General features: G+C 40.3%; 1 protein-coding gene across 1 annotated transcript in view; it reads right to left on the bottom strand.

Annotated features, from left to right (window-relative positions):
* Nucleotides 1–22,365, bottom strand: part of LOC114550517 (mucin-19) — a 36,118-nt gene extending 13,753 nt beyond the window's left edge. The window contains exons 1-31 of the mRNA XM_028571325.1: nt 22,230–22,365; nt 21,579–21,623; nt 19,120–19,345; nt 18,423–18,552; nt 18,157–18,217; nt 17,727–17,809; nt 17,184–17,379; nt 16,959–17,084; nt 16,733–16,853; nt 16,480–16,615; nt 16,305–16,382; nt 14,428–14,497; nt 14,134–14,271; nt 13,849–13,998; nt 13,153–13,247; nt 12,906–13,038; nt 12,413–12,656; nt 12,134–12,174; nt 11,887–11,975; nt 11,465–11,610; nt 11,202–11,340; nt 10,878–10,982; nt 10,377–10,571; nt 10,019–10,091; nt 9,766–9,935; nt 9,512–9,668; nt 5,967–6,077; nt 5,688–5,829; nt 5,503–5,537; nt 1,094–1,196; nt 648–1,003 (exon numbers count right to left, since the gene is read on the bottom strand). Of these exons, the coding sequence (XP_028427126.1) occupies nt 648–1,003; nt 1,094–1,196; nt 5,503–5,537; nt 5,688–5,829; nt 5,967–6,077; nt 9,512–9,668; nt 9,766–9,935; nt 10,019–10,091; nt 10,377–10,571; nt 10,878–10,982; nt 11,202–11,340; nt 11,465–11,610; nt 11,887–11,975; nt 12,134–12,174; nt 12,413–12,656; nt 12,906–13,038; nt 13,153–13,247; nt 13,849–13,998; nt 14,134–14,271; nt 14,428–14,497; nt 16,305–16,382; nt 16,480–16,615; nt 16,733–16,853; nt 16,959–17,084; nt 17,184–17,379; nt 17,727–17,809; nt 18,157–18,217; nt 18,423–18,552; nt 19,120–19,345; nt 21,579–21,623; nt 22,230–22,278 (3,943 nt within the window). The 5' untranslated portion in view covers nt 22,279–22,365. The remainder of the gene's footprint in view (nt 1–647; nt 1,004–1,093; nt 1,197–5,502; nt 5,538–5,687; nt 5,830–5,966; nt 6,078–9,511; nt 9,669–9,765; nt 9,936–10,018; nt 10,092–10,376; nt 10,572–10,877; nt 10,983–11,201; nt 11,341–11,464; nt 11,611–11,886; nt 11,976–12,133; nt 12,175–12,412; nt 12,657–12,905; nt 13,039–13,152; nt 13,248–13,848; nt 13,999–14,133; nt 14,272–14,427; nt 14,498–16,304; nt 16,383–16,479; nt 16,616–16,732; nt 16,854–16,958; nt 17,085–17,183; nt 17,380–17,726; nt 17,810–18,156; nt 18,218–18,422; nt 18,553–19,119; nt 19,346–21,578; nt 21,624–22,229) is intronic.
* Nucleotides 22,366–26,824: the final 4,459 nt, after the last annotated feature.

Genomic DNA, 26,824 nt, shown 5'->3' with positions numbered 1-26,824 from the left:
AAGAATTAGCCATGTCAGCAGCATGGCTCTAGGGATGGCCTTTGTTGGTCTGTAAATTCACCACTTTCGTCAATACTAAAATATCTTAACAACTATTGGATGGATTGCCATTACATTTAGTATATACTGTACATTCATGTTTCCCAAAGGATTCATTGTAATGACCTTGGCGATCCCTTACTTTATCTCTAGTACCATCATCTGATCAAATTTTATAATACATCATTACCCAATACCTGCGAAACATTCCCATTAGCCTCAACTGTACGTTGTGGTTCATGCTGAGTGGCTAAAGTTGAACAAAGATGGTGACCGTAATAAACATTACCTGCTAAACATTAGCATTTTAATGTTGTCAATGTCAGCATGTTAGCATTTAGTTCAAAGCACCAATGTCCCAAGGTACAGCCCCACAGAGGGTGGCGTTATCAGGAGATACGTACGTCAGTGCGGATTGGTTTAAGGGAATTGGGAGCAAGATTACTTGATCTTGCAGCACATTGAACTCTAGAGTAAAATACCCTGCCAAACCACACACAATAGAAACTCAGATATTCAGTAGATTTGTAGAGGCAAATATTGAACATAATAAAAAGATAAATGAGGGCCAACAAGAGCAGTGGAGGAGACAACAAGGATACACTTACAGTCACACTTCCATGTGTCACAGCATCCATCTGAGACTCTTGTGACCTGGCCTCTGGGGCAGTTTGGAATTGGATTGGGCATTGGGCAAACCACCGGAGTCAACTCTATCTTCCCATCTGTACAGTTTTTATGAAAGCAGTCCTCGGTCCACGTCTCACCGCAAGTCCAGTGTTTTTTCCTCTTCAAGTCTTTACACTTACACCCTACTTGTGGAGAGGTTGGTGGGTTGCTAGGAGTAGGATTAGTGATGGGTTGAGGTGGAGTTGTGTAAGGTGAAGTGGTGGTAGGTGTAGTGGTAGTGGTGGTAGGTGTAGTGGTATGACGTATAGTGGTGGTAGGTGTAGTGGTGGTAGGTCTAGTGGTGTGAGGTTTAGTCGTGGAAGGTGTAGTGGTGGTAGGTGTAGTGGTGTGAGGTGTAGTGGTGGTAGGTGTTGTGGTAGTAGGTTTAATGGTGTAAGGTGTAGTGGTGGTAGGTGTAGTGGTGGTAGGTTTAGTGGTGGTAGTTGTAGTGGTGTGAGGTGTAGTGGTGGTAGGTGTAGTGGTAGTAGGTTTAGTGGTGTAAGGTGTAGTGGTAGAAGGTTTAGTGGTGTAAGGTGTAGTGGTGGTAGGTTTAGTGGTGGTAGGTTTAGTGGTGGTAGGTGTAGTGGTAGTAGGTTTAATGGTGTGAGGTGTAGTGGTGGTAGGTGTAGTGGTGGTAGGTGTGGTGGTAGTAGGTTTAGTGGTGTAAGGTGTAGTGGTAGTAGGTTTAGTGGTGTAAGGTGTAGTGGTGGTAGGTGTAGTGGTGGTAGGTTTAGTGGTGGTAGGTGTAGTGGTAGTAGGTTTAGTGGTGTAAGGTGTAGTGGTGGTAGGTGTAGTGGTGTGAGGTGTAGTGGTAGTAGGTTTAGTGGTGTAAGGTGTAGTGGTGGTAGGTTTAGTGGTGGTAGGTGTAGTGGTAGTAGGTTTAGTGGTGTAAGGTGTAGTGGTGGTAGGTGTGGTGGTGGTAGGTTTAGTGGTGGTAGGTGTAGTGGTGTGAGGTGTAGTGGTAGTAGGTGTAGTGGTGGTAAGTGTAGTGGTAGTAGGTTTAGTGGTGTAAGGTGTAGTGGTGGTAGGTGTAGTGGTGGTAGGTTTAGTGGTGGTAGGTGTAGTGGTGGTAGGTTTAGTGGTGGTAGGTGTAGTGGTAGTAGGTTTAGTGGTGTAAGGTGTAGTGGTAGTAGGTTTAGTGGTGGTAGGTGTGGTGGTAGTAGGTTTAGTGGTGTAAGGTGTAGTGGTAGTAGGTTTAGTGGTGTAAGGTGTAGTGGTAGTAGGTTTAGTGGTGTAAGGTGTAGTGGTGGTAGGTGTAGTGGTGGTAGGTTTAGTGGTGGTAGGTGTAGTGGTAGTAGGTTTAGTGGTGTAAGGTGTAGTGGTGGTAGGTGTAGTGGTGTGAGGTGTAGTTGTAGTAGGTTTAGTGGTGTAAGGTGTAGTGGTGGTAGGTTTAGTGGTGGTAGGTGTAGTGGTAGTAGGTTTAGTGGTGTAAGGTGTAGTGGTAGTAGGTTTAGTGGTGTAAGGTGTAGTGGTGGTAGGTTTAGTGGTGGTAGGTTTAGTGGTGGTAGGTGTAGTGGTAGTAGGTTTAATGGTGTGAGGTGTAGTGGTGGTAGGTGTAGTGGTGGTAGGTGTAGTGGTAGTAGGTTTAGTGGTGTAAGGTGTAGTGGTAGTAGGTTTAGTGGTGTAAGGTGTAGTGGTGGTAGGTGTAGTGGTAGTAGGTTTAGTGGTGTAAGGTGTAGTGGTGGTAGGTGTAGTGGTGTGAGGTGTAGTGGTAGTAGGTTTAGTGGTGTAAGGTGTAGTGGTGGTAGGTTTAGTGGTGGTAGGTGTAGTGGTAGTAGGTTTAGTGGTGTAAGGTGTAGTGGTGGTAGGTGTGGTGGTGGTAGGTTTAGTGGTGGTAGGTGTAGTGGTGTGAGGTGTAGTGGTAGTAGGTGTAGTGGTGGTAAGTGTAGTGGTAGTAGGTTTAGTGGTGTAAGGTGTAGTGGTGGTAGGTGTGGTGGTGGTAGGTTTAGTGGTGGTAGGTGTAGTGGTGGTAGGTTTAGTGGTGGTAGGTGTAGTGGTAGTAGGTTTAGTGGTGTAAGGTGTAGTGGTAGTAGGTTTAGTGGTGGTAGGTGTGGTGGTAGTAGATTTAGTGGTGTAAGGTGTAGTGGTGGTAGGTGTAGTGGTGTGAGGTGTAGTTGTAGTAGGTTTAGTGGTGTAAGGTGTAGTGGTGGTAGGTGTAGTGGTGGTAGGTTTAGTGGTGGTAGGTGTAGTGGTAGTAGGTTTAGTGGTGTAAGGTGTAGTGGTAGTAGGTTTAGTGGTGTAAGGTGTAGTGGTGGTAGGTGTAGTGGTGGTAGGTTTAGTGGTGGTAGGTGTGTAGTGGTAGTAGGTTTAGTGGTGTAAGGTGTAGTGGTGGTAGGTGTAGTGGTGTGAGGTGTAGTTGTAGTAGGTTTAGTGGTGTAAGGTGTAGTGGTGGTAGGTTTAGTGGTGGTAGGTGTAGTGGTAGTAGGTTTAGTGGTGTAAGGTGTAGTGGTAGTAGGTTTAGTGGTGTAAGGTGTAGTGGTGGTAGGTTTAGTGGTGGTAGGTGTAGTAGTAGTAGGTTTAGTGGTGTAAGGTGTAGTGGTAGTAGGTTTAGTGGTGTAAGGTGTAGTGGTGGTAGGTTTAGTGGTGGTAGGTTTAGTGGTGGTAGGTGTAGTGGTAGTAGGTTTAATGGTGTGAGGTGTAGTGGTGGTAGGTGTAGTGGTGGTAGGTGTAGTGGTAGTAGGTTTAGTGGTGTAAGGTGTGGTGGTAGTAGGTTTAGTGGTGTAAGGTGTAGTGGTGGTAGGTGTGGTGGTGGTAGGTTTAGTGGTGTAAAAAATGTAGTGGTGGTAGGTGTAGTGGTGTGAGGGTGTAGTGGTAGTAGGTTTAGTGGTGTAAGGTGTAGTGGTGGTAGGTTTAGTGGTGGTAGGTGTAGTGGTGGTAGTAGGTTTAGTGGTGTAAGGTGTGGTGGTGGTAGGTGTGGTGGTGGTAGGTTTAGTGGTGGTAGGTGTAGTGGTGTGAGGTGTAGTGGTAGTAGGTGTAGTGGTGGTAAGTGTAGTGGTAGTAGGTTTAGTGGTGTAAGGTGTCGTGGTGGTAGGTGTAGTGGTGGTAGGTTTAGTGGTGGTAGGTGTAGTGGTGGTAGGTTTAGTGGTGGTAGGTGTAGTGGTAGTAGGTTTAGTGGTGTAAGGTGTAGTGGTAGTAGGTTTAGTGGTGGTAGGTGTGGTGGTAGTAGGTTTAGTGGTGTAAGGTGTAGTGGTGGTAGGTGTAGTGGTGTGAGGTGTAGTTGTAGTAGGTTTAGTGGTGTAAGGTGTAGTGGTGGTAGGTGTAGTGGTGGTAGGTTTAGTGGTGGTAGGTGTAGTGGTAGTAGGTTTAGTGGTGTAAGGTGTAGTGGTAGTAGGTTTAGTGGTGTAAGGTGTAGTGGTGGTAGGTGTAGTGGTGGTAGGTTTAGTGGTGGTAGGTGTAGTGGTAGTAGGTTTAGTGGTGTAAGGTGTAGTGGTGGTAGGTGTAGTGGTGTGAGGTGTAGTTGTAGTAGGTTTAGTGGTGTAAGGTGTAGTGGTGGTAGGTTTAGTGGTGGTAGGTGTAGTGGTAGTAGGTTTAGTGGTGTAAGGTGTAGTGGTGGTAGGTGTGGTGGTGGTAGGTTTAGTGGTGGTAGGTGTAGTGGTGGTAGGTGTAGTGGTAGTAGGTTTAGTGGTGGTAGGTGTAGTGGTGGTAGGTTTAGTGGTGGTAGGTGCAGTGGTAGTAGGTTTAGTGGTGTAAGGTGTAGTGGTAGTAGGTTTAGTGCTGTAAGGTGTAGTGGTGGTAGGTGTAGTGGTGGTAGGTTTAGTGGTGGTAGGTGTAGTGGTAGTAGGTTTAGTGGTGTAAGGTGTAGTGGTGGTAGGTGTAGTGGTGTGAGGTGTAGTTGTAGTAAGTTTAGTGGTGTAAGGTGTAGTGGTGGTAGGTTTAGTGGTGGTAGGTGTAGTGGTAGTAGGTTTAGTGGTGTAAGGTGTAGTGGTGGTAGGTGTGGTGGTGGTAGGTTTAGTGGTGGTAGGTGTAGTGGTGTGAGGTGTAGTGGTTGTAGGTGTATTGGTGGTAGGTGTAGTGGTGGTACGTGTAGTGGTAGTAGGTTTAGTGGTGGTAGGTGTAGTGGTAGTAGGTTTAGTGGTGTAGGTGTAGTGGTGGTAGGTGTGGTGGTGGTAGGTTTAGTGGTGGTAGGTGTAGTGGTGTGAGGTGTAGTGGTTGTAGGTGTATTGGTGGTAGGTGTAGTGGTGGTACGTGTAGTGGTAGTAGGTTTAGTGGTGTAAGGTGTAGTGGTGGTAGGTGTAGTGGTGGTAGGTTTAGTGGTGGTAGGTGTAGTGGTAGTAGGTTTAGTGGTGTAAGGTGTAGTGGTGTGAGGTGTAGTGGTGTGAGGTGTAGTTGTAGTAGGTTTAGTGGTGTAAGGTGTAGTGGTGGTAGGTGTAGTGGTGTGAGGTGTAGTTGTAGTAGGTTTAGTGGTGTAAGGTGTAGTGGTAGTAGGTTTAGTGCTGTAAGGTGTAGTGGTGGTAGGTTTAGTGGTGGTAGGTTTAGTGGTGGTAGGTGTAGTGATGGTAGGTTTAGTGGTGGTAGGTGTAGTGGTAGTAGGTTTAGTGGTGTAAGGTGTAGTGGTGGTAGGTTTAGTGGTGGTAGGTGTAGTGGTGTGAGGTGTCATGGTTGTAGGTGTAGTGGTGTGAGGTGTAGTGGTGTGAGGTGGAGGTGGAGGTGGAGGTGGAGGTTCTGTGTAGAAACAAAATATACTGTAATCTATAACATTTAAAAAGCTAATTGCCAGAAAAAAAACATTTAATATTTTTGTATTACTGCCTGGCAATAGATGCATGCAATAGGAAATGTAGAGGTATAATTCATACTTACGACAGTTTATTGCTCCATTTTTACAGCGGCTAACAAAGATAACATAAGAGAGTCAGAAATATCCAATTGTCAATGTACCAGTATTCTTCAAAAATTATATTTTTTCATATTGGTTACAATGAAAATGTACATACAGTATTTAGACATACTGTATATACATTGTGAATGGCCTAACTTACCACTCTATAGACTGTATCATGACAGTTGCCCCAGGCTGAATGACAGTGTCATTAAAATAACAGGTGCAGTTCCTTAATTCTGTGCATTCACCAGTATTTTCATCATAGTATGGCACTTGTCTTGAACATCTGGGGTAGCAACCTTTCAAGAATACACAAAATGTGTTCTTTATGGTTGCAAAAACTAAACACTTACTAGAAAAAATCATTCAATAGATCTAAATTGTGAGGATTTCATTTAAATGCCAGGTTTGAACATGACTGAAAAAGTCTGCTTACCTTCCAACTTGTGATTGATGTAGTTGTCTTTGCCGCAGGTTAGCATCTCACCACAGGCTTCATAGTGCCAGCTACACTGGCCTTGCTCGTTGTAGAAGTCACAGTAGACCGCTAAGGTTTAAATTATCCCAAGTTAAATTGTTATAGTTTATGTTTTGCAAACATCAAATAATAACTGACACCCTTTTCATCATATGAGTTATTGGCTATATCGATTACTTTATGTGTTTTGCACAGTGTCATTCCTCTGCATAATGACAAAGAAATATTTTAATATTAATAAAACATTATGTTATACAGGGCTCCAGATTAACTTTTTGCCTTGGTCGCACTGGTGCGCCTAACTTTTTTTATTTAGGTGCTCCTCGCGTCACCATTAATGCCACAATTTTAAGGTCACCTTTTTATCACACTCCATATACATTATATATATATATATATATATATATATATATATATATATATATATATATATATATATTATGTCAATTATTTTAAACAAGAATAAGGAGTTGGTACATTTTTTTTTTTTTTTTGAAGTGGTGTGAGGTGTAGTGGTGGTAGGTGTAGTGGTAGTAGGTGTATAGCGGGTCCCCCCTTGTTGTCAAATGCCCCTCAGATGGCCAACACCTGTAATTTGGCCTTCTTCCACTTTGGCCTTGGCTAAACCAGCTTGCCACACTCCCTAACATCAAAATCCTCCAAGCTGGGCTCCTCTTTTCAGATCTTCCACTAGTCCAGGACTAAAAATCATATCTCTGTATTTTTCGGCTGAATGGCGATACACAATATACAGTATATCTCTATATTTTTTACAAAGTGGGCAAAATGTTCAGTTGTAAGTCAAAGTCACTTTTTGCAAGCTCTTTTATTAAAACAGATGTGATTAAAATAAAATGCAAAGACAGGGTTTCCTTCCCAATTTGAAAATATAGAGCTGCAACACATGTAAATTATCTGAAATAAATAGCCTGGGACATATTTAAAAATATATACACTACCGGTCAAAAGTTTGGGGTCACTTAGAAATTTCCATTCCAGACAGAATACCAGCAGAGATCAGTTGCATTGTTTTTTTTAATCAGGGCAGCAGTTTTCAGATTACATTATGTGCTTACATAATTGCAAAATGGTTCTCGACTGTTGTAGACACAAGTGGCTGAAGAAATGCTTGAAATTCATGTTTTTTGGTCTAAACGTCATACCCAAATTAAAAGTGGTACAGCTCCCATATACTTTGACACTTAGGGGTGTGCCTGATATCATTGGAAAGGAAACATTCTCAAGTTGTGTCAGGGTGATTCTAGGCCTTACTGACACAGAGTTACAGAGGCTAGAATGGAGATTTTTTATTTCTGTCCAAGTTATAAATCTGTAAAATTATTAAAATACACTGCTGTAAACACATCTGACAGGTGACAGACAACACAGCATTAGCCACGTCTCAGCTTACTACAGAAAAAAATTCAGAAGCTAAAAGACTCAAAAATGGATTTTATATGAATTCTTTTCTACAAATATGTCTGTGCGTTTTTTATTTCTATTTGAAAAGTGCAAATAAAAAAGCCAAAAAACTACAAAATACAACACTTCTCAAATACACAAACAAACCCACATCAATCACCTTTCCAATGATATCAGGCACACCCCTGAGTGTCAAAGTATATGGGAGCTGTACCACTTTTGCTGAGAACCCTTTTGCAATTATGTAAGCAAATAATGTAATCTGAAAACTGCTGCCCTGGTTAAAAAAAACAATACAACTGATCTCAGCAGGTATTGTGTCTGGAATGGAGTGGAATGGAAATTTCTAAGTGACCCCAAACTTTTGACCGGTAGTGTATTTCTGAGAAAACTCCTTTATGTTTTCAATAACAGACCCTGATAGCCCAGTAGCTCATATAGGGAGAGAGGGGGAGTACGATGGACTGAAGCATATGCTACTCACAGAGTGACGGCTGACTCATTATGAATGGGTCCAGCACGGGTCGAATGCGGGTCAGCAGCGTTATACACGTCTTGTGTAGGTTATGAAATGTCTGTATCGTCCCTTGCTGCGCTGCATTTTTATGAACTAACGAACTTAAAGGAACATGCCGACTTATTGGGAATTTAGCTTATTCACCGTAACCCCCAGAGTAAGACAAGTCGATACATACCCTTCTCATCTCCGTGCGTGCTGTAACGCTGCCTGACGGTTCCAGCATTAGCTTAGCCCAGCACAGATCCTGCAGGTAACTGGTTCCAACTAGCCTACTGCTCCCAATTGTGACAAAAGTGACCAAATAACGCCAACATGTTCCTATTTACATGTTGTGATTTGTATAGTCACAGCGTGTACATGAGACACAGCCATCTTCTAACAGTAAACAAACCGGGAACTATATTCTCAGACAGGCTTGCATATCACTCCGCCCAAGTACTATATTCTTCCGCCGGAGAATATAGTTCTCGGTTTGTTTACAGTTAGAAGATGGCTGTGTCTCATGTTATGTTGTTTTTTGTACACGCTGTGACTCTATAAATCACAACATGTAAATAGGAACATGTTGGCGTTATTTTGTCACTTATTCGGAGCAGTAGGATTACTGGAACCATTCACCTGATGTTCTGTACTGGCCTGATGCCGCTGGAGCCGTCAGACAGCCTTACAGCACGCACGGAGATGAGAAGGGTATGTATCGACTTCTCTAACTCTGGGAGTTACGGTGAATAAGCTAAATTCCCAATAAGTCGCCGTGTTCCTTTAAGTTAGTTGCATTCAATAACTTCTTCTGTGTTTTTCGCCGTGGCGGCCGCAATAACAGGTAGGCTAGTTACCAGCGGAAACACTGGTACCAAAGGTTTCCCTCTCATACTTAACAATATACAGCTGTATAATAACAATTAAAACTGTAGACAAATGTCAGCATGTGGACCGTGATGTTGCAGGTGAGCCGGTCCGTGTGTGAGTGAATGGGGGCGGGGCTGCGTGGAGGAGAGATCCAAACACAGGAATGGCTTTACAGAAGGAATGGGTCATGTAACGCAACATTAAACCATATCCATAGAAACGACATTGCTTCATTCGTGGAGAGGCAGCGGATGCGAGGTTGTTAGGTGCACCGGTGTGACCTAGGAAAAATCTTAGTCGCACCCTTACAAATTTTGGTCGCATTTGCGACCAAATTGATCGCACTCTGGAACCCTGTGTAAAAGTACATAAAGTATGTGTATGCGTACTCGTGTAAAGAAACTTTGATATTTACTTTCAAATTGACTGTAATGTACTGTATGTGTCAAGTTAGTGAAATCTTTAGCACAAAAGTAAACTTAACGAAGAGGTGATGCATCTTCCGCATTCTTAGCATAGCCCTCGAAAAAAGTGAGTTTTGCCTTGTGACGAGACAATTTAATAAAAAGACTCAAGTGACTTAAGGATCTAAGTTTAACATTGTTATTAAATGTCACATTACTGTTATCTCCCTCCCATCTGAAAAAAATATGGCTTTAATAGTTAAGTTTAAACTAATGTTAGTAAGGGTTAAAAAAGGGTCTTAACTTACGGCACAAATCAGGTGTCCTCCATTTTACACACACATTCTGGTCGCTGCAGGCCTCTGCGTAGGCTGCCACAGCTGTGCAGAAGCCCAGAAACTTCCCTTCAAACTCACAGGAGCAGGACTCCTGCACACAGGCTTGGTAGTAGGGATCTGGCTCCACCTGGAGATTGTAGAACACCCAGAATAGACGTTAAGGGCTCTCTATAAAGGGTATTACTGTACGTGTTGGTAGCATGATAAATATGTAAAATGCATACTTTTAAGTGGCAATCTTTGAATGTGTCTCCTTTAATGATCATACAGCGCCGCTGGGCCCAGGCTAAGCAGTAAGAGTTGCGTTCACATGGAAATATCTCTTTGGTCACATCAGAGCAAGGGGGTGTGGCGGCTTTCCAGCTGTTGCCAAATGCCAGGGGACCGGACACCACTAAAAGAATAAATTCTTGTGTTATTTTGACCACCATGACAAAAGTAAAAGTCCGTCATAAAACAAAGAAAAGACCCATTTACCTGCTGAGCCACTTATCTGTAGGTCATTCATCTCGTTGAAGTCAAAATTCCCACAGAGGCCGCACACTCTGTTCTGCAGGAGAGAGGGTTAAAAAGTTCAGAAATTACACTTAAAATTAAAGGAAGTGCTGACTGGATGGATGTATCAGTAATGGTCAATGCTGAAACATAATATTTTCTGATACTGCCAAAGTCGGACATTTTCAAGCAAAAAGACATTAAGCAATTGAACAAAATGTGGATTTTAGATTTTTTAAAATCACCTTATGTTGAGTAGTTTCTAATATTAATTTATACTGAGGATCAAAGTGTGTAATCACAAGTGATACATTAACCACTACATTTTAAAATCACTTACCCTCCATTTTTCATGCAGCTCTATGGTGATCCGGGTGTGTTTGTCCCAAATGAGAGTTATCCCTCTGCTTGGCACTGAGATTATGATGTAGAGTCCCACAGTGTGTGTGGAGTAAAGGGAATGGTCCTTCAGAGTCCAGCCTTCATGATGGCGTCTGGTCACCTTCATGTCACTCAGTGTCAGGGTGACCTCGCCCTTTTAGGACAGCACAGGTACAACTCATTATGAGGAAAAGAAATGTAATTCATAAGGGAGAAGTTACCAGACTTTCCTGATTCTATTGATCTGCCATAAAATCCAGCATATATTTATTCTTTAATGATGACTGAATGATCTGAGTATGTAACAACTTATTTGACTCGTGAAGTGTGTGAAGATGAAAATGAATGAATAGTGGAATGGATATTACAGTGTGAAGATAGTAAGACAGATGATAAACATGTGGACAATAGCTCAAGGTCTTAGTGAAGAAAAATGTGAATCCCAGAAACAGTCGTCTACCTGCAGGTTGAGGACGATAGAGCGAGAGCAGGTAAGCGCCTCATCACAGCAGGGGACACCCTCCACTCTGACAGAGAAGGTGCCGTTTCTAGTTCCACAGCCATCCTGAAGTAAAAAGATCACAGTTAGATACATACCCTTATGAAAGATATGGTAAACTTTAGCCTATATATTTTTTTAAATGCCCTGTGGTATTTAGTTGATATACTGTGTCCTTTGATATACTGTGTCCTTTACTGTGTCTGTGGTGCTTTGGAGGCCAAGGCTTCAGCAAAGAAACATGTGAGCAGTGGATTTTGTTTCCACTTTTATGTTTGGTCTCACCTCTACAAGTGTGTACTGACAATGTCCATCAAAGCGGTACCATTTGGAGTCAAAGGTCTGGTAGTGTCCGTTTCCGTAAACTTGACATTTCCCAGGACACGGCTCGTCTTTGCAGTCCCACTGACCCTGACCACAGACACTGCAAGATAGAGTGATGTAAACAGTTCAGTCAGCCTCTGCATCATGGTTTTATTAGCTTTTCAAGGGGAAAAAAAGACTTTTTGAATTAACAAATAGGAAAGCAGCAATAATGCAGGCGTTACCATGTTTTACAGTTGGTTTTGACATGCTGTCCTGCACTGAATACTTTGCCACTGTACATACAGGTGCAGTTGTGCAGAGAAACACAGTTTCCACGGTGATCTTCGTACTGGTCGATTGGGCAGTAACAGCCACTCTCACAGGGACCCTGGAAATCACACCAAAAGAAAATCTTTTAGCTCAAGGAAATGTTTTACCCTCCATCACAATTAAGGAAACCTGTTTTGGACAAAGGGGATATTTTAGGGATGCAATTCACTGACAGGAAGTTTATGTAAAAATTAAAATGAGAGCTTTCAGAGGTAGTTGCTCTCAAAAAAAAAAGCATCACATCACCACAAAAATATGTTAAGTCATAATATATTCTATAACAATACAAGAATAAGCCAGCAGTGTACATAATTATATATATCTGTTGACCTACCATTGGTTTGCTGAGACTGTCACAGGTTTTCGGAGCTGTGTTAACAACATTCTTGGAGCAATGAACACAAACCTTCCCATTTCTGCACCCTGATACAAACAATCATGAAATTTAAACATTATTATAGAGTTAAAAGGATTTTTTATTACCATAATTCTAGGTGAATTTCCAACAATGGAGCAAATGTAACGAAGGATCAGCATAATTTAGATATGTTTATGATAAAGGAATATGTATTTATATTTACCACAATCCTGAGAACATTTCAGTTCTCCATTCTCACAGACACTGCAATAGACACAGCATTTGGTTACAGATATAAAAGATACACAACAAGTATGTGTACATCACCGGGATTGACTACACAATTGAGCATACTATAACAGCATTGGGAAGATTTGGTTAGGGCAGACAGTGAGTAATAGCCTCAGCCACTGGGAAAGTAAACTACAGATGTAAAATGTTAAGATAAATGGTATTCAAGCATTTTAAGTGTCCGTAATCTGTACTTAGATGGTCAGCTCACCACTGTCGACTGTCGATAACAACAGGGCCTGGGGGCGTTGTACCGCGGTAGTGGTGACAATCGCACTCTGCCTTTGTGGAACAGGTGTCTCCTTGGTTCAGGTGAGTTCCCTCTGGACAGCCACAGCCCTCCACAGGAGCGTCTTCCAGCCCACAGCGAGGGTCATGGCCAGACAGGGAACGGCATGTGTGGTTGCAGGCTTGCATGTTGTAGGAGAATACTTGGTTCTTCTGACATTTCAAAGCTGCAACACAATATTGTGATTACCGTTAAATATGCCACTGATTTGTATTACTACTAGTACTAATATGTGACATTCCCATTAACAAATAAAGCTTCCACTCTTGGCAATTGTAACACGGTTGTTGATTCAACCTAGCTGTACCTAATCATGCTTTTATCATTATCGCAAAAGTGTTTTCAGTGGACTGTGAACAACAAAGTGGGACGATGCAGACAGAATAACTTGTATATTTATCAAAGCTGAACTCACTGCAGTTGGTGGCTCTCCTCCAGTCACCAACTAAAACACCCATATTGGCACAGGCTTTGGCATAGCTGCCCAGGGCAACACACAAGCACTGCGGAAGACTTCTACCACAGTTGCATGTTCTTTGGATGCAAGCCTGAAAATGAAAATATTTATTTTGTTAACGAGTCGCACATTGATATGTCAACGACAGTTAATTGCTAAAAATGACAAAACTTATTAAGGGTCAATTTCAGTGCAAAAGTCTTACCGTGTGGTAGTGATCAATTGGGATATAACCATGACATGGAGCAAATACTCCAGTTGGGTTTGTCAACACAGAGCACTTCTCATCGGCAAATATTTCTGCGAAAATACATATTGACATCAGAGCTCATGAAATATGTTTTAACTTGTATTTAAAGCTATAGTGCGTAGTTTCTGTCGCCCCCATGAGAAATTCGAAGTACTGACAACAAAACTGTCGGCGTGTCCACATGATTCAACCCCCAACGCAACCCTCCTCCACGCAGTTGCTAGTAGCCACGGAGGACACGATGGATTAAAAAAACATGATGGACTCTTCAGACGAGGTAATTATCTTCACTTGAGTTTCTGCGCTCAAAAGTCACCGGACGCCACAATCTTCTGAACACAGCTGACACATACTGAGAAATACAGAGAGAGTTGTGTGGAGATGATAGTCTTCATTGGCTTTGTAGCAATTCATTTGGCAATGGCTTGAATGTAACGGACGTTTATTAATATCAAAAGTTACGCACTGAAGCTTTAAAAGTATCTCAGACAAGTAAGCAGGTGCAAACTAATTAGCAAATTCCAGTGTTTTAATTCCAAAGTGTAATATATTCTTTCATGTCTGATTTTTTTAGACAAATAAAACATTATGTATGAATTTATACACATATTTCCAACATTTTAAAGTAACATTTTTATTATTAATTGGTACCATTGTCTTTGTTGATGCAAGTACTGTGTATGTTCACCCGACAGTCACCCACACTCCAGGACTGAGCAAAAGGTTGAGCCGAGTTCTCGATGATCCTGCTGCTGGTGGTGAAGTCGTCTGTGGTGTCACTGTTGTCGTTTCCACAAAGACCTGAATGACAGACCGACTATGATTAACCATGCCAGAGCATATAGACGTTTTTTTTTTCTTAGCCACGATGGAAGTGAATCCCAAAGAACGCTGATGTCAATATATTTTGATTTGTTAGTGGACTGAGATCCTAACCTGAGATCACCTCGGTGTGGTTTCTGGGTGGGGTGATGTACAGTTGGATTTCAGGAGACACCTGGACTTGGATCTTCATACCAAACGATGTGTGGACCTGGACATACATGGAGGACTGCCAGAAAACCAGAGCGTGATCTGACAGGTGACAGAGTGGTAAGTGATTGGGTGAGTGGGTTAAAAAGCCATTATGGACAGATTACTAGGCTACCAGACATATAACATATTTCAAATTAAGGTCCAGTCAACAGATGCAATGGACAACAATTCTTCCCATTTTGTATTTTTTCTTACCAGACTGATGAAGTTCAGTGATCTCCTCCTCTCCGAATTTAACCATGTTGTCTGAAAACATATACATGTCCTGCAAATCCAAAAAAGAAAGACATTAGCATTCAGTGACTGTACCTAACTGTTGCTTGACATTTGTTTGACAGAACATATTGTTTTAAAGGGGTGATAAAATGCTAAACGGATTTTACCTTGTCATAGTTGAATAATGAAAGTTTAGTGGGTAACTAGGACATACATAGAACTTCTAAATCCCATTGACACCTCTTTCCTCTGCAAATCTCACAATTTGAAACTGCCTCTGAAAATGGGCAAATCTCAACGAGCCGCCTAGTTGACGTCAACTCGGCGGCTCCTCCTCATTTGGCTCTAGTCTCTCTCTTTGTCACGCCCCAACATTTACATAGGCTACACAACTGACCTGAGATCAGCTAATCTTCTGAATCTAGGTCGTGCAGATCTCAGAAATTGTATACATTGTTCATCTGCTATTTTACCATTCAATTCACTTCTGAGACTATTTTATGCGAGAACTCAACTATGTAGAGGTCAAATATGGGCCGTTTTCCAAAAATGTATGTCTATTTGCAAATTTTGTCCGACTGCATGTCGGAGCTCAGCGGACAGTGCTGCCTGTGTTGCTGCCTCGCCGCCTGGCCTGCCTTCCTTCACAGACCCCGGCCTGCTGTGAGCTCGATTGAGCTCCGTCATGGCTGGCAGCCCACGGCACTCCATAGACGCGCAAAGTCAGTTTTTTGGGTGAATGGACTACCAAACGCCGCTGCCTGGACAGAGCTCCAGGGCCTGCAGCTCCCCTCTTCCTGCTAAATGCCCGGTGTGTGTGTGAGTGAGAGCGCGGTCAGCGAGCTTGTTACGCCAGCAATCTCTTACCACAGGTTCCAGTTAATCTTATAATGTGTGTAATTATAATGTGTTGAGTTATTTAAACAAATGATCGGTGAAATAAACGCCTCTTGTCCGCGAGTCTCATTGGTAAATGGATGGAGCTCTATCAATGAGAGCTAGCTAGCCTCCTCTTAGAATTCCTCTGAAATTCACAAAAATGTATAAAATTGAAATCGGACAGCGTTAGCTTTATAAGACCTTGGGGTAGAGGTGCTGCGAGCTCCAGGGCCTGCAGCTCCCCTCTTCCTGCTAAATGCCCGGTGTGTGTGTGAGTGAGTAAATATATTATAGTTATGCCGGCAGCCGGCCGTGGAGTCCCAGTAGTGCAGTGTAATCCACAAAGGGTGACTTTGCCCTGGGTATGGAGCCCAGCAGGCTGCCGCTTTCTCGTCAGACTGTGTGGAGCTCCTAAAGTCCGACACGTCTTTCCAAATTTGCAATTAGCCATCAATTTTCGTAAAACAGCCCATATTTGAGCTTTATAGTTGATTTCTCGCATAAAAAAGTCTCAAAAGTGAATTTGGTAACGAAACATTGTAGTGTCTGGAATATGAGATTCTGTTGCGTCTCTAATGTGTGTGTATGGGGATTCACTCAACCAATCAGCGCGTGTCTCTAATGTGTGTGTATGGGGATTCACTCAACCAATCAGCGCGCGTCTCTAATGTGTGTGTATGGGGAATCGCTCAACCAATCAGCGCGCATCTTTAATGTGTGTGTATGGGGATTTGCTCAACCAATCAGCACGCAGCTCATCTAAATATTCATGAGCATACCATATTTGGAAGAAAAGCTCTTGTTACAAATAGGGCCAAAACACAGGGATGCATAAGGGCCAATAAAATATCAACCAGGCCATTTTCAGCACAACCAATGTTGCATACCCCATTAGGAGACCATAAGGAACACTGTGAAATACCCTATATAATCATTCTATCACCCCTTTAAATTCAACTCTCAAAGACTGCTTGTACCTGAGAAAGCAGAAGAGTGACTGTTTCCAGAAAGGGTGCCTTATCAGAAAACTTGATTTTTATCGTCCAGTTGAGACCCTTAAAGAATAATTTAAAAAAAAACAGTGAGTATGATAAAAAAAAAAAGACAACATTGGTTAATGTTATATAGAGGGGTAGTGGGAATAACATTCACCTTTGAAGCCACATATGTACATTTACCGGGGAGGGCATATTGTTTGCCATCAAATGTTCTCACAAACTGCCCTTCAATGAGACATCTGGTAGGGCAGTTTTTTTCAGAGCATTTCCATTTCCCACTGTCGCACATACTGTGGAAAGAAACGAGGATGAAATGTAAATCAAAATCTTCAAATAGGATAATTATATTGATCCCAGATGGAAATTTGCAATTCATAGATATTCAGTAGGTTTTTCCGCTGATTTACCATGACTGACACTTGGATGTGCGCACGTCTCCGGGTGAGTATCTCCTACCAGCAAAGACACAGGGGCAGCTGGACACACTCACACAATGGAAGCCATCTGCGTGATCATTAAGCACCTTGCCTACAACACAAATTAAATTACGTTTTATTATTTGGCTCACACAGGCAAAAAAAAACAATGAAACAACATGTGAAGAGCTACATGATGAAGTCAGGCAGTGCTCACCCTCTGGGCAGACACAGGAGCTGGTGAGTTCTTGGTTTGAGAATCTAGGGTTTGGATTTGAGCAGCTGGGAACAAAGGCCGCGCCCTGTTCCACATAAACCAGGTCTCCTGAACAACTTGGTTCCGCTGCATTAACCCACAGAAACATGCTCATCAAGTGTCCAAACATGAATTTGAGCCAAACAATTTGAAGATCTTTAAAATCTAGTTTTAAAGAGCACCTACCACATTTGGTTACACTTCTCCATCTCTTCCAGATTTCGCTGTTGTTTCCACACTGTTGGACAACTTCATTGAAGAAAGCACAGCCGATGTATTTGCTCATTTCATAGCCGTAAATGTTCTCTTCACAGAGTTGGAAATATTGGGAAGCCCTGGGTAGTAGACATTCCAAGTCCGTGGAAACAAATTCCCGGCATACCTACAAATATCATCAGAGAAACCAACTGAACATCTGGAACTAGGACTTACATTGTATGGTGTGAGTGGTCAAACTAAACAATTTTATGTTTAAACACAGCTGAATAGATTGCCTCCCAAAAACATAAATTTACAAAAAAAATAAGTTGCGGTATGACATTTATGACACAATATCTTGGCATTACAGTATGTTTTTGGGTTGTCCCTAGTGTATTTAATTCATACCCTGTGTTTTTCTTTCCAATGAGTGAAAAAAATCCAAAGAAAGTACATACAGAGGAGCAGTACCAAAATTCACTCTGTTGTGTTTGAAATCGTAACACACATTTGTTGCAACAGTTAACTTACTGGATTCAGAGGTGACTTAAGATCTCGGGTTTGACATGTGTCCTCAGGAAGTACGCTCTCCTTAATCAGCTGCTCCTTGTTGCCTGATTTCATGAGAATTGTACATTCTTAGAGCAAACTGTATGCAAACAAATGTCAAAAGTTTGCATAAACATAATGTGTGCATTTGTATAATCAGCTACAGTAGAAAACCTCACATTAGCATTCATTTTACACTTATGGTTTCACTTTACTTTTAACATCACAAACAACTAAACAAAAGCATACCAATTCCATAGAAAACTCATGTATTGGCTATTATAACCACTATTTGTACTACTGCTGCTACCACCAATACTATATTTGCTGCTACTACTAAAAGTATTTCTGCTAATGTTACTATTGCTATAATACAATCTTGCTATCAATTCTAGTAATTTAACCTATATACCTGGGACGTTGTTTCCACACAGTCCAGTCATGTCGGTGCTCAGCTCCTGCTCTAGCTCCACCTTAACAACAAGTATAAAAAAAAAAAAAAAAAAAAAAAGGCTTCAGTGGGTGAAGGTACTGCTCGGCAGTACCAAACCAGTACCAATTACTAATTATTATTATATATTATATATTATATAGATATGAGATATGGATGATGTGTCCATGCATCTGTGTGCCTGTGTTTATGCTCTCGTGTGTGTCTACTGTATGTTGTCAACTCACCCACAAAGAGTCTATTCCTCCCGGTACATTGTGCCAGGCGACAGACAGAGGGAGCAGCGAGCTCTTCAGTTTAGTGTAGATGCCGTAGTGAAAGATGTGCTGGTAGGTGTGGTCGTATGGAAGGGAAACACTGTCAACAAATTAACATACAGAGATACTGTATCAGTAGGGATAAAACTAGTTACATATTAAGTATTACAATGTCCACTTAGTCACCTTGCAGAACTGTCGCAACACTCTTTATGTTTTCATTTAACTTAACTATGAGAGGCAAACTATTAATAATGCAGTGGCCCAGAGTCAAAGCCAATAATCAACTAACAATAATATTTAGAATGCATAAAAACCACATGGCTATATAGTATGAATGTCATCTACTGTAAGTGAATGAGTTGTGCTTTTTGGCAAAATACTCACCTGCAGCATTCTAATACTTTTACTCTAAGTGTGGCTGATTTAGTCTTTATCCAGCTCATTTCTGATCATGGATATGTAATGTGATATAGCAAATAATTTGTGATTTGATTATAAAATTTGTCTGTGTCCTTGAGCGGAATAAAAACAATTATGAAATGAAGTGAATAATGTCATTTATTTTTTTTTTATTATACATTTTGAGTTTATCAAACTAGATCAAACTGATTCATCATTTGGTTTTCTGTGTGGCTGCGGTGTTCTTGTAATGAAGCTGCATCACCTTTTCTTCTCCACCAGGATGCTCCCATTCTGCACAACAGTCCTGACTTTGTTGATTATGATCTCAACTTGGACCAGCAGCCCGTTGTCACCACGCCGTGTGGTGATATCACATTCCACCCGGTTGTGGGTGAAACGGGTTAGGGTGAATGGGCAGTTGGAGCGAACATAGAAACTTGAACCGCTGAAACGCTGGACGACCCCGCTGCCAAATGTCCTGCAAGTGTCTAATCACAATGTACTGATTAATACTAGACACTAAAAACTCATGGGTTATTTCTTCAACCCAGTTTCTGGGTTATTTGTGTTATTGTGTATTTGTGTTAAAATGATGGGTTATTTTTTCAGAGTAACCATTTTCTGGGTTATAGGGCTAATATTTTTACCCAATTCCTGGGTTCTCTCTCTCTCTCTCTCTCTCTCTCTCTCTCTCTCTCTCTCTCTCTCTCTCTCTCTCTCTCTCTCTCTCTCTCATGTATTTTTTGTTGGAGAGGTGTATTTTATGGAGTTATTATATTATCATGTCAACATAGTTTATAATATGAACAATCACACCTGTGTGTTGTGTACATTATGATAAAACAGTATCACCAGTATTTGAAGGAGAAATAAAGTGACACACCCTCTAAACGTGAATATATTAACTAAGAAATAAGTTCATATATTAAACCTTTGCCCCTATAAAATACACATCAGTCTGCCAGAAATTCAGAAGAAGAGGAAGAAGAAACACTTCTTTCCCTCTCTACCCCCGTAGAAGAAGAACGCCCCCTGCCTGCAGTTGTTCTGGAATAGATTCCAGTGTGCATTTAGTTTCCATGCTTATTGTGTTTCCACAAAAATGTTAGTGAGTAAATCTACTGAAATGGTCTGAGGATCTGGTCTATTTTGACTGAAGGTCCCAAAACTCCTCTGCTGGCCCCTTAAATAAATAACGAACACTCCCTACAACAAAGTTTTATTATCTGAAATAATACTGGCATAGTAACCCAAGTTAGGTTATTTGTGATCCAACTCCTGGGTTAAAAAGGGACCAACTAATTTCTGAGTTATTTCAACCCAGAAAATGGGGTTGTTCTTTTGACCCAGAAGTTGGGTTATATTAACTACACTGTTGGGTTATTTTAACCAAACATTTGGGTCAGGTATTTAATCCAGAAGTTGGGTTATATTGACTACACTGTTGGGTTATTTTAACCTAACATTTGGGTCAAGTATTTAACCCAGAAGTTGGGTCAAAAAGAGTTACCCAATTTTATGGGTTGAAATAACCCAGAAATTAGTTGGTCCCTTTTTGTGTGTAGACAGTGGCTCAAGACATGACTGAATTCAATAACGAAGCAATACATGAATTTATTTGATTATGCTATTTAAAATAAGTGCTCTTCCAGTAAATAAAACGTGTTAAAGAGCAGAAGTTAATTTTCTGGTCAAACCAATCACATTGTGTATCAAGCCGGTGGGTGGGCTTAACATAAGGACGGCATAGTTGCGACGGTTCCGTGTGAATTCCCTGCTATTTGAAAACAAAGAAGATGTCTGCTGCTGCTGGCAAACAGCGAATGAGATTTGATTTTTGAACAGCAAATGAGATTTTTTATAAATCATCCATAATGTGGATACGATGACTAAGTGGTTCAAGGCAAATAATGGAACAGCTAGAACAGTCTGGTAAGTTCAGAAAATTACATCACTTGACTGTGATGCAGCCTTTAAAACCAGTAAAAGACAACACTTATGTCATATTAGGATATTACGATATCCAAAATCCAAGACAATATCTACTCTCATATCACGATATCAATATAAAATATGGATATATTGTCCGGCCCTACTATACTATCCAAGGATGGCGTCAGACTAACATAAAACATAAAACATTAATACATTCACATACACAAGCCACATACATGCCCTGCCAGTGTAGAAAACGTGATAAAGTGCCCTCTAGGGTGCCGGTGTCCCACCAATTCAGAACTCAATAATGAAATCTAATAGCTTTGAATTTCTTTTGTTTCATTCCTCCAATCATGAAAAAAAAAGCAAATTCACATTTTGTACATTAAAGTGCATTGTAAGATTTTTGAGAGTACCACTTTAAAATTAATATGCCACATGATCAACTATTATTTCAGGTCTATACATCACTAATCACGTTACAGTACAACACGCAGTGTAATAAGCTTTTTGCCTAGGTCCAGAAAGCATCAAATGAATAGTAAGAAACAGAATAAAATACTATTGGATAAAATAAACTAAATAAAATAAAAAATATTTTACAATTTCAGAGAAATTAAACTGTGATATAACAGAATGACTTTCATAAATATACAAACCATGTATACATATAACATAATAATGATGTTAAAAAAATGTATCTGTATAATTAACAGATTCAATTGAATTGAATTGAATTGAATTGAATTGAATTGAATCAAGAGTGATTGATTCAATACTCACATTTCTGAGTTTCTTTTGCTGTGATAGATTCCCCCGGGCTTAAAACTAGGAGAGAAATACTGTGTCAAAGTGCAATTAAACATGATTTATAATATAAAATTATTACTTGAAACAAGGTAACCAAGGCATTTTTTCCACAAAATATGTTACAAAGTCCATGGTAGAACTTCAGACATTACCACAAAGTAATGAAATACGTGTGGCAGGGCACCTTTAAAAAAGTAAAAGTAGCAATTGCGCCATATTAAATGCTCCATTACAAGTTAAACTCCTGTATTGAAAATATCACTTATTATTAGCTGACTCTACTTTAGTATCAAAAGTAAAAGTACTCATCATTGAGAAAAAACTGCTCCTGTTTGTGTAAAAATAATTAACTAATTATATTATTGGACTATTGAGTGCTACTAAGTAGTTTAATCTACAGCAGTGCATCATATTTTGAAAAACAATATGTAATTTCATACAATATGGCAAATTTTAAAATACTGCACCTTAATCATTTTGCTGTTAATGCTGCTAAAATTCAGTCGTTTTTTTTTTGGACATATTGTAGCATTTGGATTTTTAAATATTCTTGTCCCCTGCTGCTTTTTCTGATTAGAAGAATTAATTTGTATTCCGATGATTAAATAAACATTTGCATGGTACCTGAGGCCAGTGAAAAGCAGAATGCCAGCATCCATCGCTGTGAGGTCATGCTGCCTGATGCTCTCGCTGTGAAACCAGGAGGAACTGCACAGACAGTCCACCAAATGGCTTATATATGCAGTGTCCATAGGCACACACCCTTAACCACCAACCCTGTACCAGGATCTAGAGATAGAAAAAATAACTCAGATTAAACATCACTTGTTAATTTAGCAGAAATGTTTGCCTAGGAAAACCGTGACGAACTTCCGGCAAATTTGCATCTGGTGTCAATCAAGCTACAGAAATGTGGAAATTATAACCAAATGCTGAAAAATGAATGAATTCCAAGCATATCCTGCTTATCATATTGCATTTACAGTTTTAAGTTGTCTATTTCATGCAAAAATCCCTCTGATATTTACTCCTGTGGGAAATTGTGAGTGTGTGTGAAAGAGAGAGGTGAGGATGGATGCAGAAACACATTTCAGAAGACTCAACATGAACTGCTAAAGAGAGTTTGAAACTTAAGCCTGTTCTTTTACTGTAACCCTTTAATCCTCTTGTTTCCTGTCAGAAATGTTAAAATCCATGTCATTACCTCACACATAATGGGTAAAATAAGAATTCCTGTATTATAAACAAAGAAGTGCTGCCTTTAGCAAACACTGATGAACCAGACCTTGTCCGGATATACAAAATAATAAATGTGCATGAACCAGGAAATAGTTAGTTGTTTTTCAGTTTGAAAGCTGAGGGAGAGTACCCCATGATGTTTGAAGACCTGCAGCTAGATTTCTTTTCATGCAAAGATTAGACTTGGAACGGCATACTGAGTTAAAAAGCTTCTTAACCTATATCAGTGAGGTGGTAAACGGATGAAGTGGCTTATCACCACATCAGCAGGCTTTATTAAAGCCGAGCTGTGTAGATATTATTTGTACTAAGGAGTACTTTCACTGCATGTAACTAAACTTTAAGTAAAATAAGATAAGATTAACCTTTATTGATGCCAAGACAGGACCAGAGGTGTCAATTCCAGGTCCAGAAAGTAAAAGTCCTGCCATGTGTTTATTCCACCAATGAACTCAGCCAGCTGATTTCACTACTAATTAGTGATGATTCAATTATGGCACTTAGTGTTTGTCTGTATTAAATATATATGTAATATCACTGTAATATAGAATGTGACACACAAATCAGAAGAATAAGAACATATTAACATAATATAGTATAATATGATAAATTATGACAGTATGTGATATAATATATATATATATATATATATATATTGTGAACAGTGAACTATTACTAAACTATAACTGCAGTAACTTCGGATTTGTTGAAGGTCAAACTAAATTCCAATGTAAGTAGTGTTTTAAGTAGCTAAATACAGTAAATCACTAGAAAATACTTCTACAGTAGGCTTTATCACAAACTGTCCAATATTGGCAAGGGAAAATAAATCATAGTGTTTTGCTGACATTTTACTGGCATTGGGTAGCCTATAATAACTTGTCATAATAATAACTCACCGTGCCTGCCATAAAAAGCTCTGTCAAAACAGTTATGTAGCAAAAAAGCCAGTCGTCCCTTATTTTCCACAGAAAACAAAGACTTATCAGTAAGCCCACAGCAAGAGACACCTTTTTATGCATCAATTTGTGCTTTTAATGCATCAATTTCAAAGTCCTCTGCTACTTTCAACATAAAGGAAATAAAGAGTCAATAAGAGTAAAGCACACTACATTAAGGACTAAAACATCACGTCATAGACATGGGAAATATGTTTGGTCAGTCAAAATAAATTATTGGGTATATTTGGCTGAAGCAAGAACCCATTAATAAACTCAGAAATAGCATTAACAGTGGAGAAATATAACTAAGTATATTTACTCAAGTTTAGGGATTAAAGTGAAAAAAGATAAGCTGTTCACATCTACCTATACAGATAGCACCACTTTTGCAATCGCGCCCTTTTGGTTTTTAATGTACAACAAGATCACACACATCAAAGTAAAGGGAGTATTCTTTTTTCCTGATGAACAAAACAATATTTCAGTACCATCCCACGATTAACCATTGCTGTTCTTTTGTACTGCATCAATCATATTGTAGAAAGGCTTTACCTTACACTCTATTTAATTACTTCAGGCCAAAAGTGTTTAAAGGGAGATTTTTTTATATATATTTAAATTCAAACAAAAAAATGTTTTTACAATAACAATAAACAAACAGTGTTTTATCTATCTCAGACACATCCGTGCCTTCCGTTAGCAACAACACACGCTTAGTGGCCTTGACAAATAGTGGTTACCATCCCAGATAGCAAACAGTCACTTAAATCAACATTCCATTGAACTCTTATGTTGATTCTACATCATTTTGCATCCTCTTTTAATATTGAAACAATGTTGAAATCCTGTCCATAGATCAACAGAATTTCAATGGTATTTAAATTATTAGGAATATTGAAACAATTTTGAAATTTCAACTGAACTAAGGATTGACGTGAATGCAATGGAATTTCAATCGTTATTAAGCCATAGAAAATGATTGCTCAGTATATGAAAATGTAATGCCCTAAATTAAATAGCCTATAATGAATATCCTGCTTTATCTACAGCCAGGATGTTAAAAAGTGATGGAACATTTGAAAACTTGTATGCCTATAGCCTAGCCTAAAACTGTCTCCATCTGCTGTGTAAGAGCATCTAAAACAGAAAATACAAGCACAATGCAAACAAATTGCCTTTAAGTTAAACAGAACAACCACATATACATGTATGCACACTTGGAAACAAATTCAGTAGCCTAGGCCTAGGATTTTTCAATGATAAGGCAATTTGTCCAGTGTTGTAGGCTAGCCTAAGAACATTACCTTTTTACTTGGTTCAGTCCCTCCTGCAGGTGATCTCTTTCTTTTTTCCCTCTCCACCTGGCATTTTCTTCTCTACAAACACATTACAACACCATTAGTGTAACAAATACAGTCATATTGTTGGGTTTTAAAAAGTTAAAACAATGCTTGTGTTTTAAAAACAATGTACTTTTTGGTTTAAATGTACTTTATGTACCCAGCAGCTATCTAATCAACTGATTAGCCTTAATTACTGCCTCATTCCAACCCAAACTTCTGTTGTGTTAATTACATCAGAACTAGAGATGCACCGATTACAACTTTCTAGGCCGATTCCGATTTCTGATTTTCATTGAGTTAGGCCAGCCGATAACGATTTTAGCAGATTCCAATTTCATTTTTTCTAACCCCTTTACAGCACAAAAAAATATTTATTTTCTATCTTTTCTTTAATAGAACATTGTGCACAGAACACAGAACAGATAATGGATCACTATAAAATAGAACTATATAAATTACTCCTGGTGTGGGAAATTCACACACATCTAAAGGACAATGTTAGAACCATTTCCTTCTATTCACATCCAATATCCAACTAAAAAAATGTAATTTTGGTTTTTGGTGTCGTCCCTCCACGCCCTACTTTTTCCTTGCAGGTGTTGCATATTGCAAACTTGTTATCTTCTGCAAACACGCTGAAGAATTCCCAAACAGCTGACATGTTGCAGGTTAATTCCCGAGGTTCCCTACATGCGAGACTAGCGCGGACACGCGCTTCACATCGCGAGCGGGTACTCGCGACACACGGTGGGAAAGTTGAGAAAAAGGAAAAAGAGACTGTGCTGTCGCGTCCGTGTGTGCGTCCTTGAGAACTGGCCGTTTTACTGTTGTGCTGAGGCTCCACGCAGAGCTCTCACCATGGCCTACATAAGTGGCCTGATGTTTATATGGGCGCTGGTGTGTGCGTTGAGCAGGCATGTGTGTGTGGGGGGGAGTGGGTGATATAGCAACGGAGAAGTGAGAGAGTGACGGCGATTAGTGAGAGAAACCATGTGCCATGTCCCATGTGTTTTCTGACCAAGGTGGGAAATCTGGAGCAGGAAAAGTTAACCCCCTCCTTGATTTCATGTTGTTTATGGAACGCTGCCAAGCCACGGCCGAGAGACGTGCGTCACTACGACGTGTAGTTACATTTTTCGAGAGGTGCGCATCAGGCTACGGCGTAGGTCCGGCGTAGACGCAGAGGGGTCTGCGGGGGTCTGCGGGACTACGCCGTTGATTTTACGCACGACTATAAAACGGCCTTAACTCGTATAACTTATGTTGTCAGTTAATTGTAGCATTGACAGGCATGAAACGGGTATATGTCAGACTGACCTGCCTGTCGCCGGTAGCCAGCCGGTCTATCGGTGCATCTCTAATCAAAACCAAACAATTAACACTTCCAGGGGAATTACATTAGAAGTTTTTCAAGGATATTGAAAATGAACCATGGTTGTAAATGCAGTGTTCCAGGCTGTACAGGGAATGCTATGAAGGTAAATATGTTGCAACAGGTGAGAGCTTGTAGAATACAATGTGAGAACTTGCGGAACAAAAAATCTGAACTTGTATGTTAAAATTTGCACTTGTAAAAAATATTCACAAACATGTGATCTGAATTTGAAATCACACAAAGAAAAAAAACACATGAGAGCTTGTAAAAAAATAAATAATCGGGGAACGGGGAAAGCAGGGTTTCTATCGCCAGGTCTGT

The sequence above is a fragment of the Perca flavescens genome, chromosome 23, assembly GCF_004354835.1.
Source record: "Perca flavescens isolate YP-PL-M2 chromosome 23, PFLA_1.0, whole genome shotgun sequence".
Lineage (NCBI taxonomy): Eukaryota > Metazoa > Chordata > Actinopteri > Perciformes > Percidae > Perca > Perca flavescens.
Note: the sequence above shows the minus strand (reverse complement) of the source record. Positions and strands in the feature narration are given on the sequence as shown.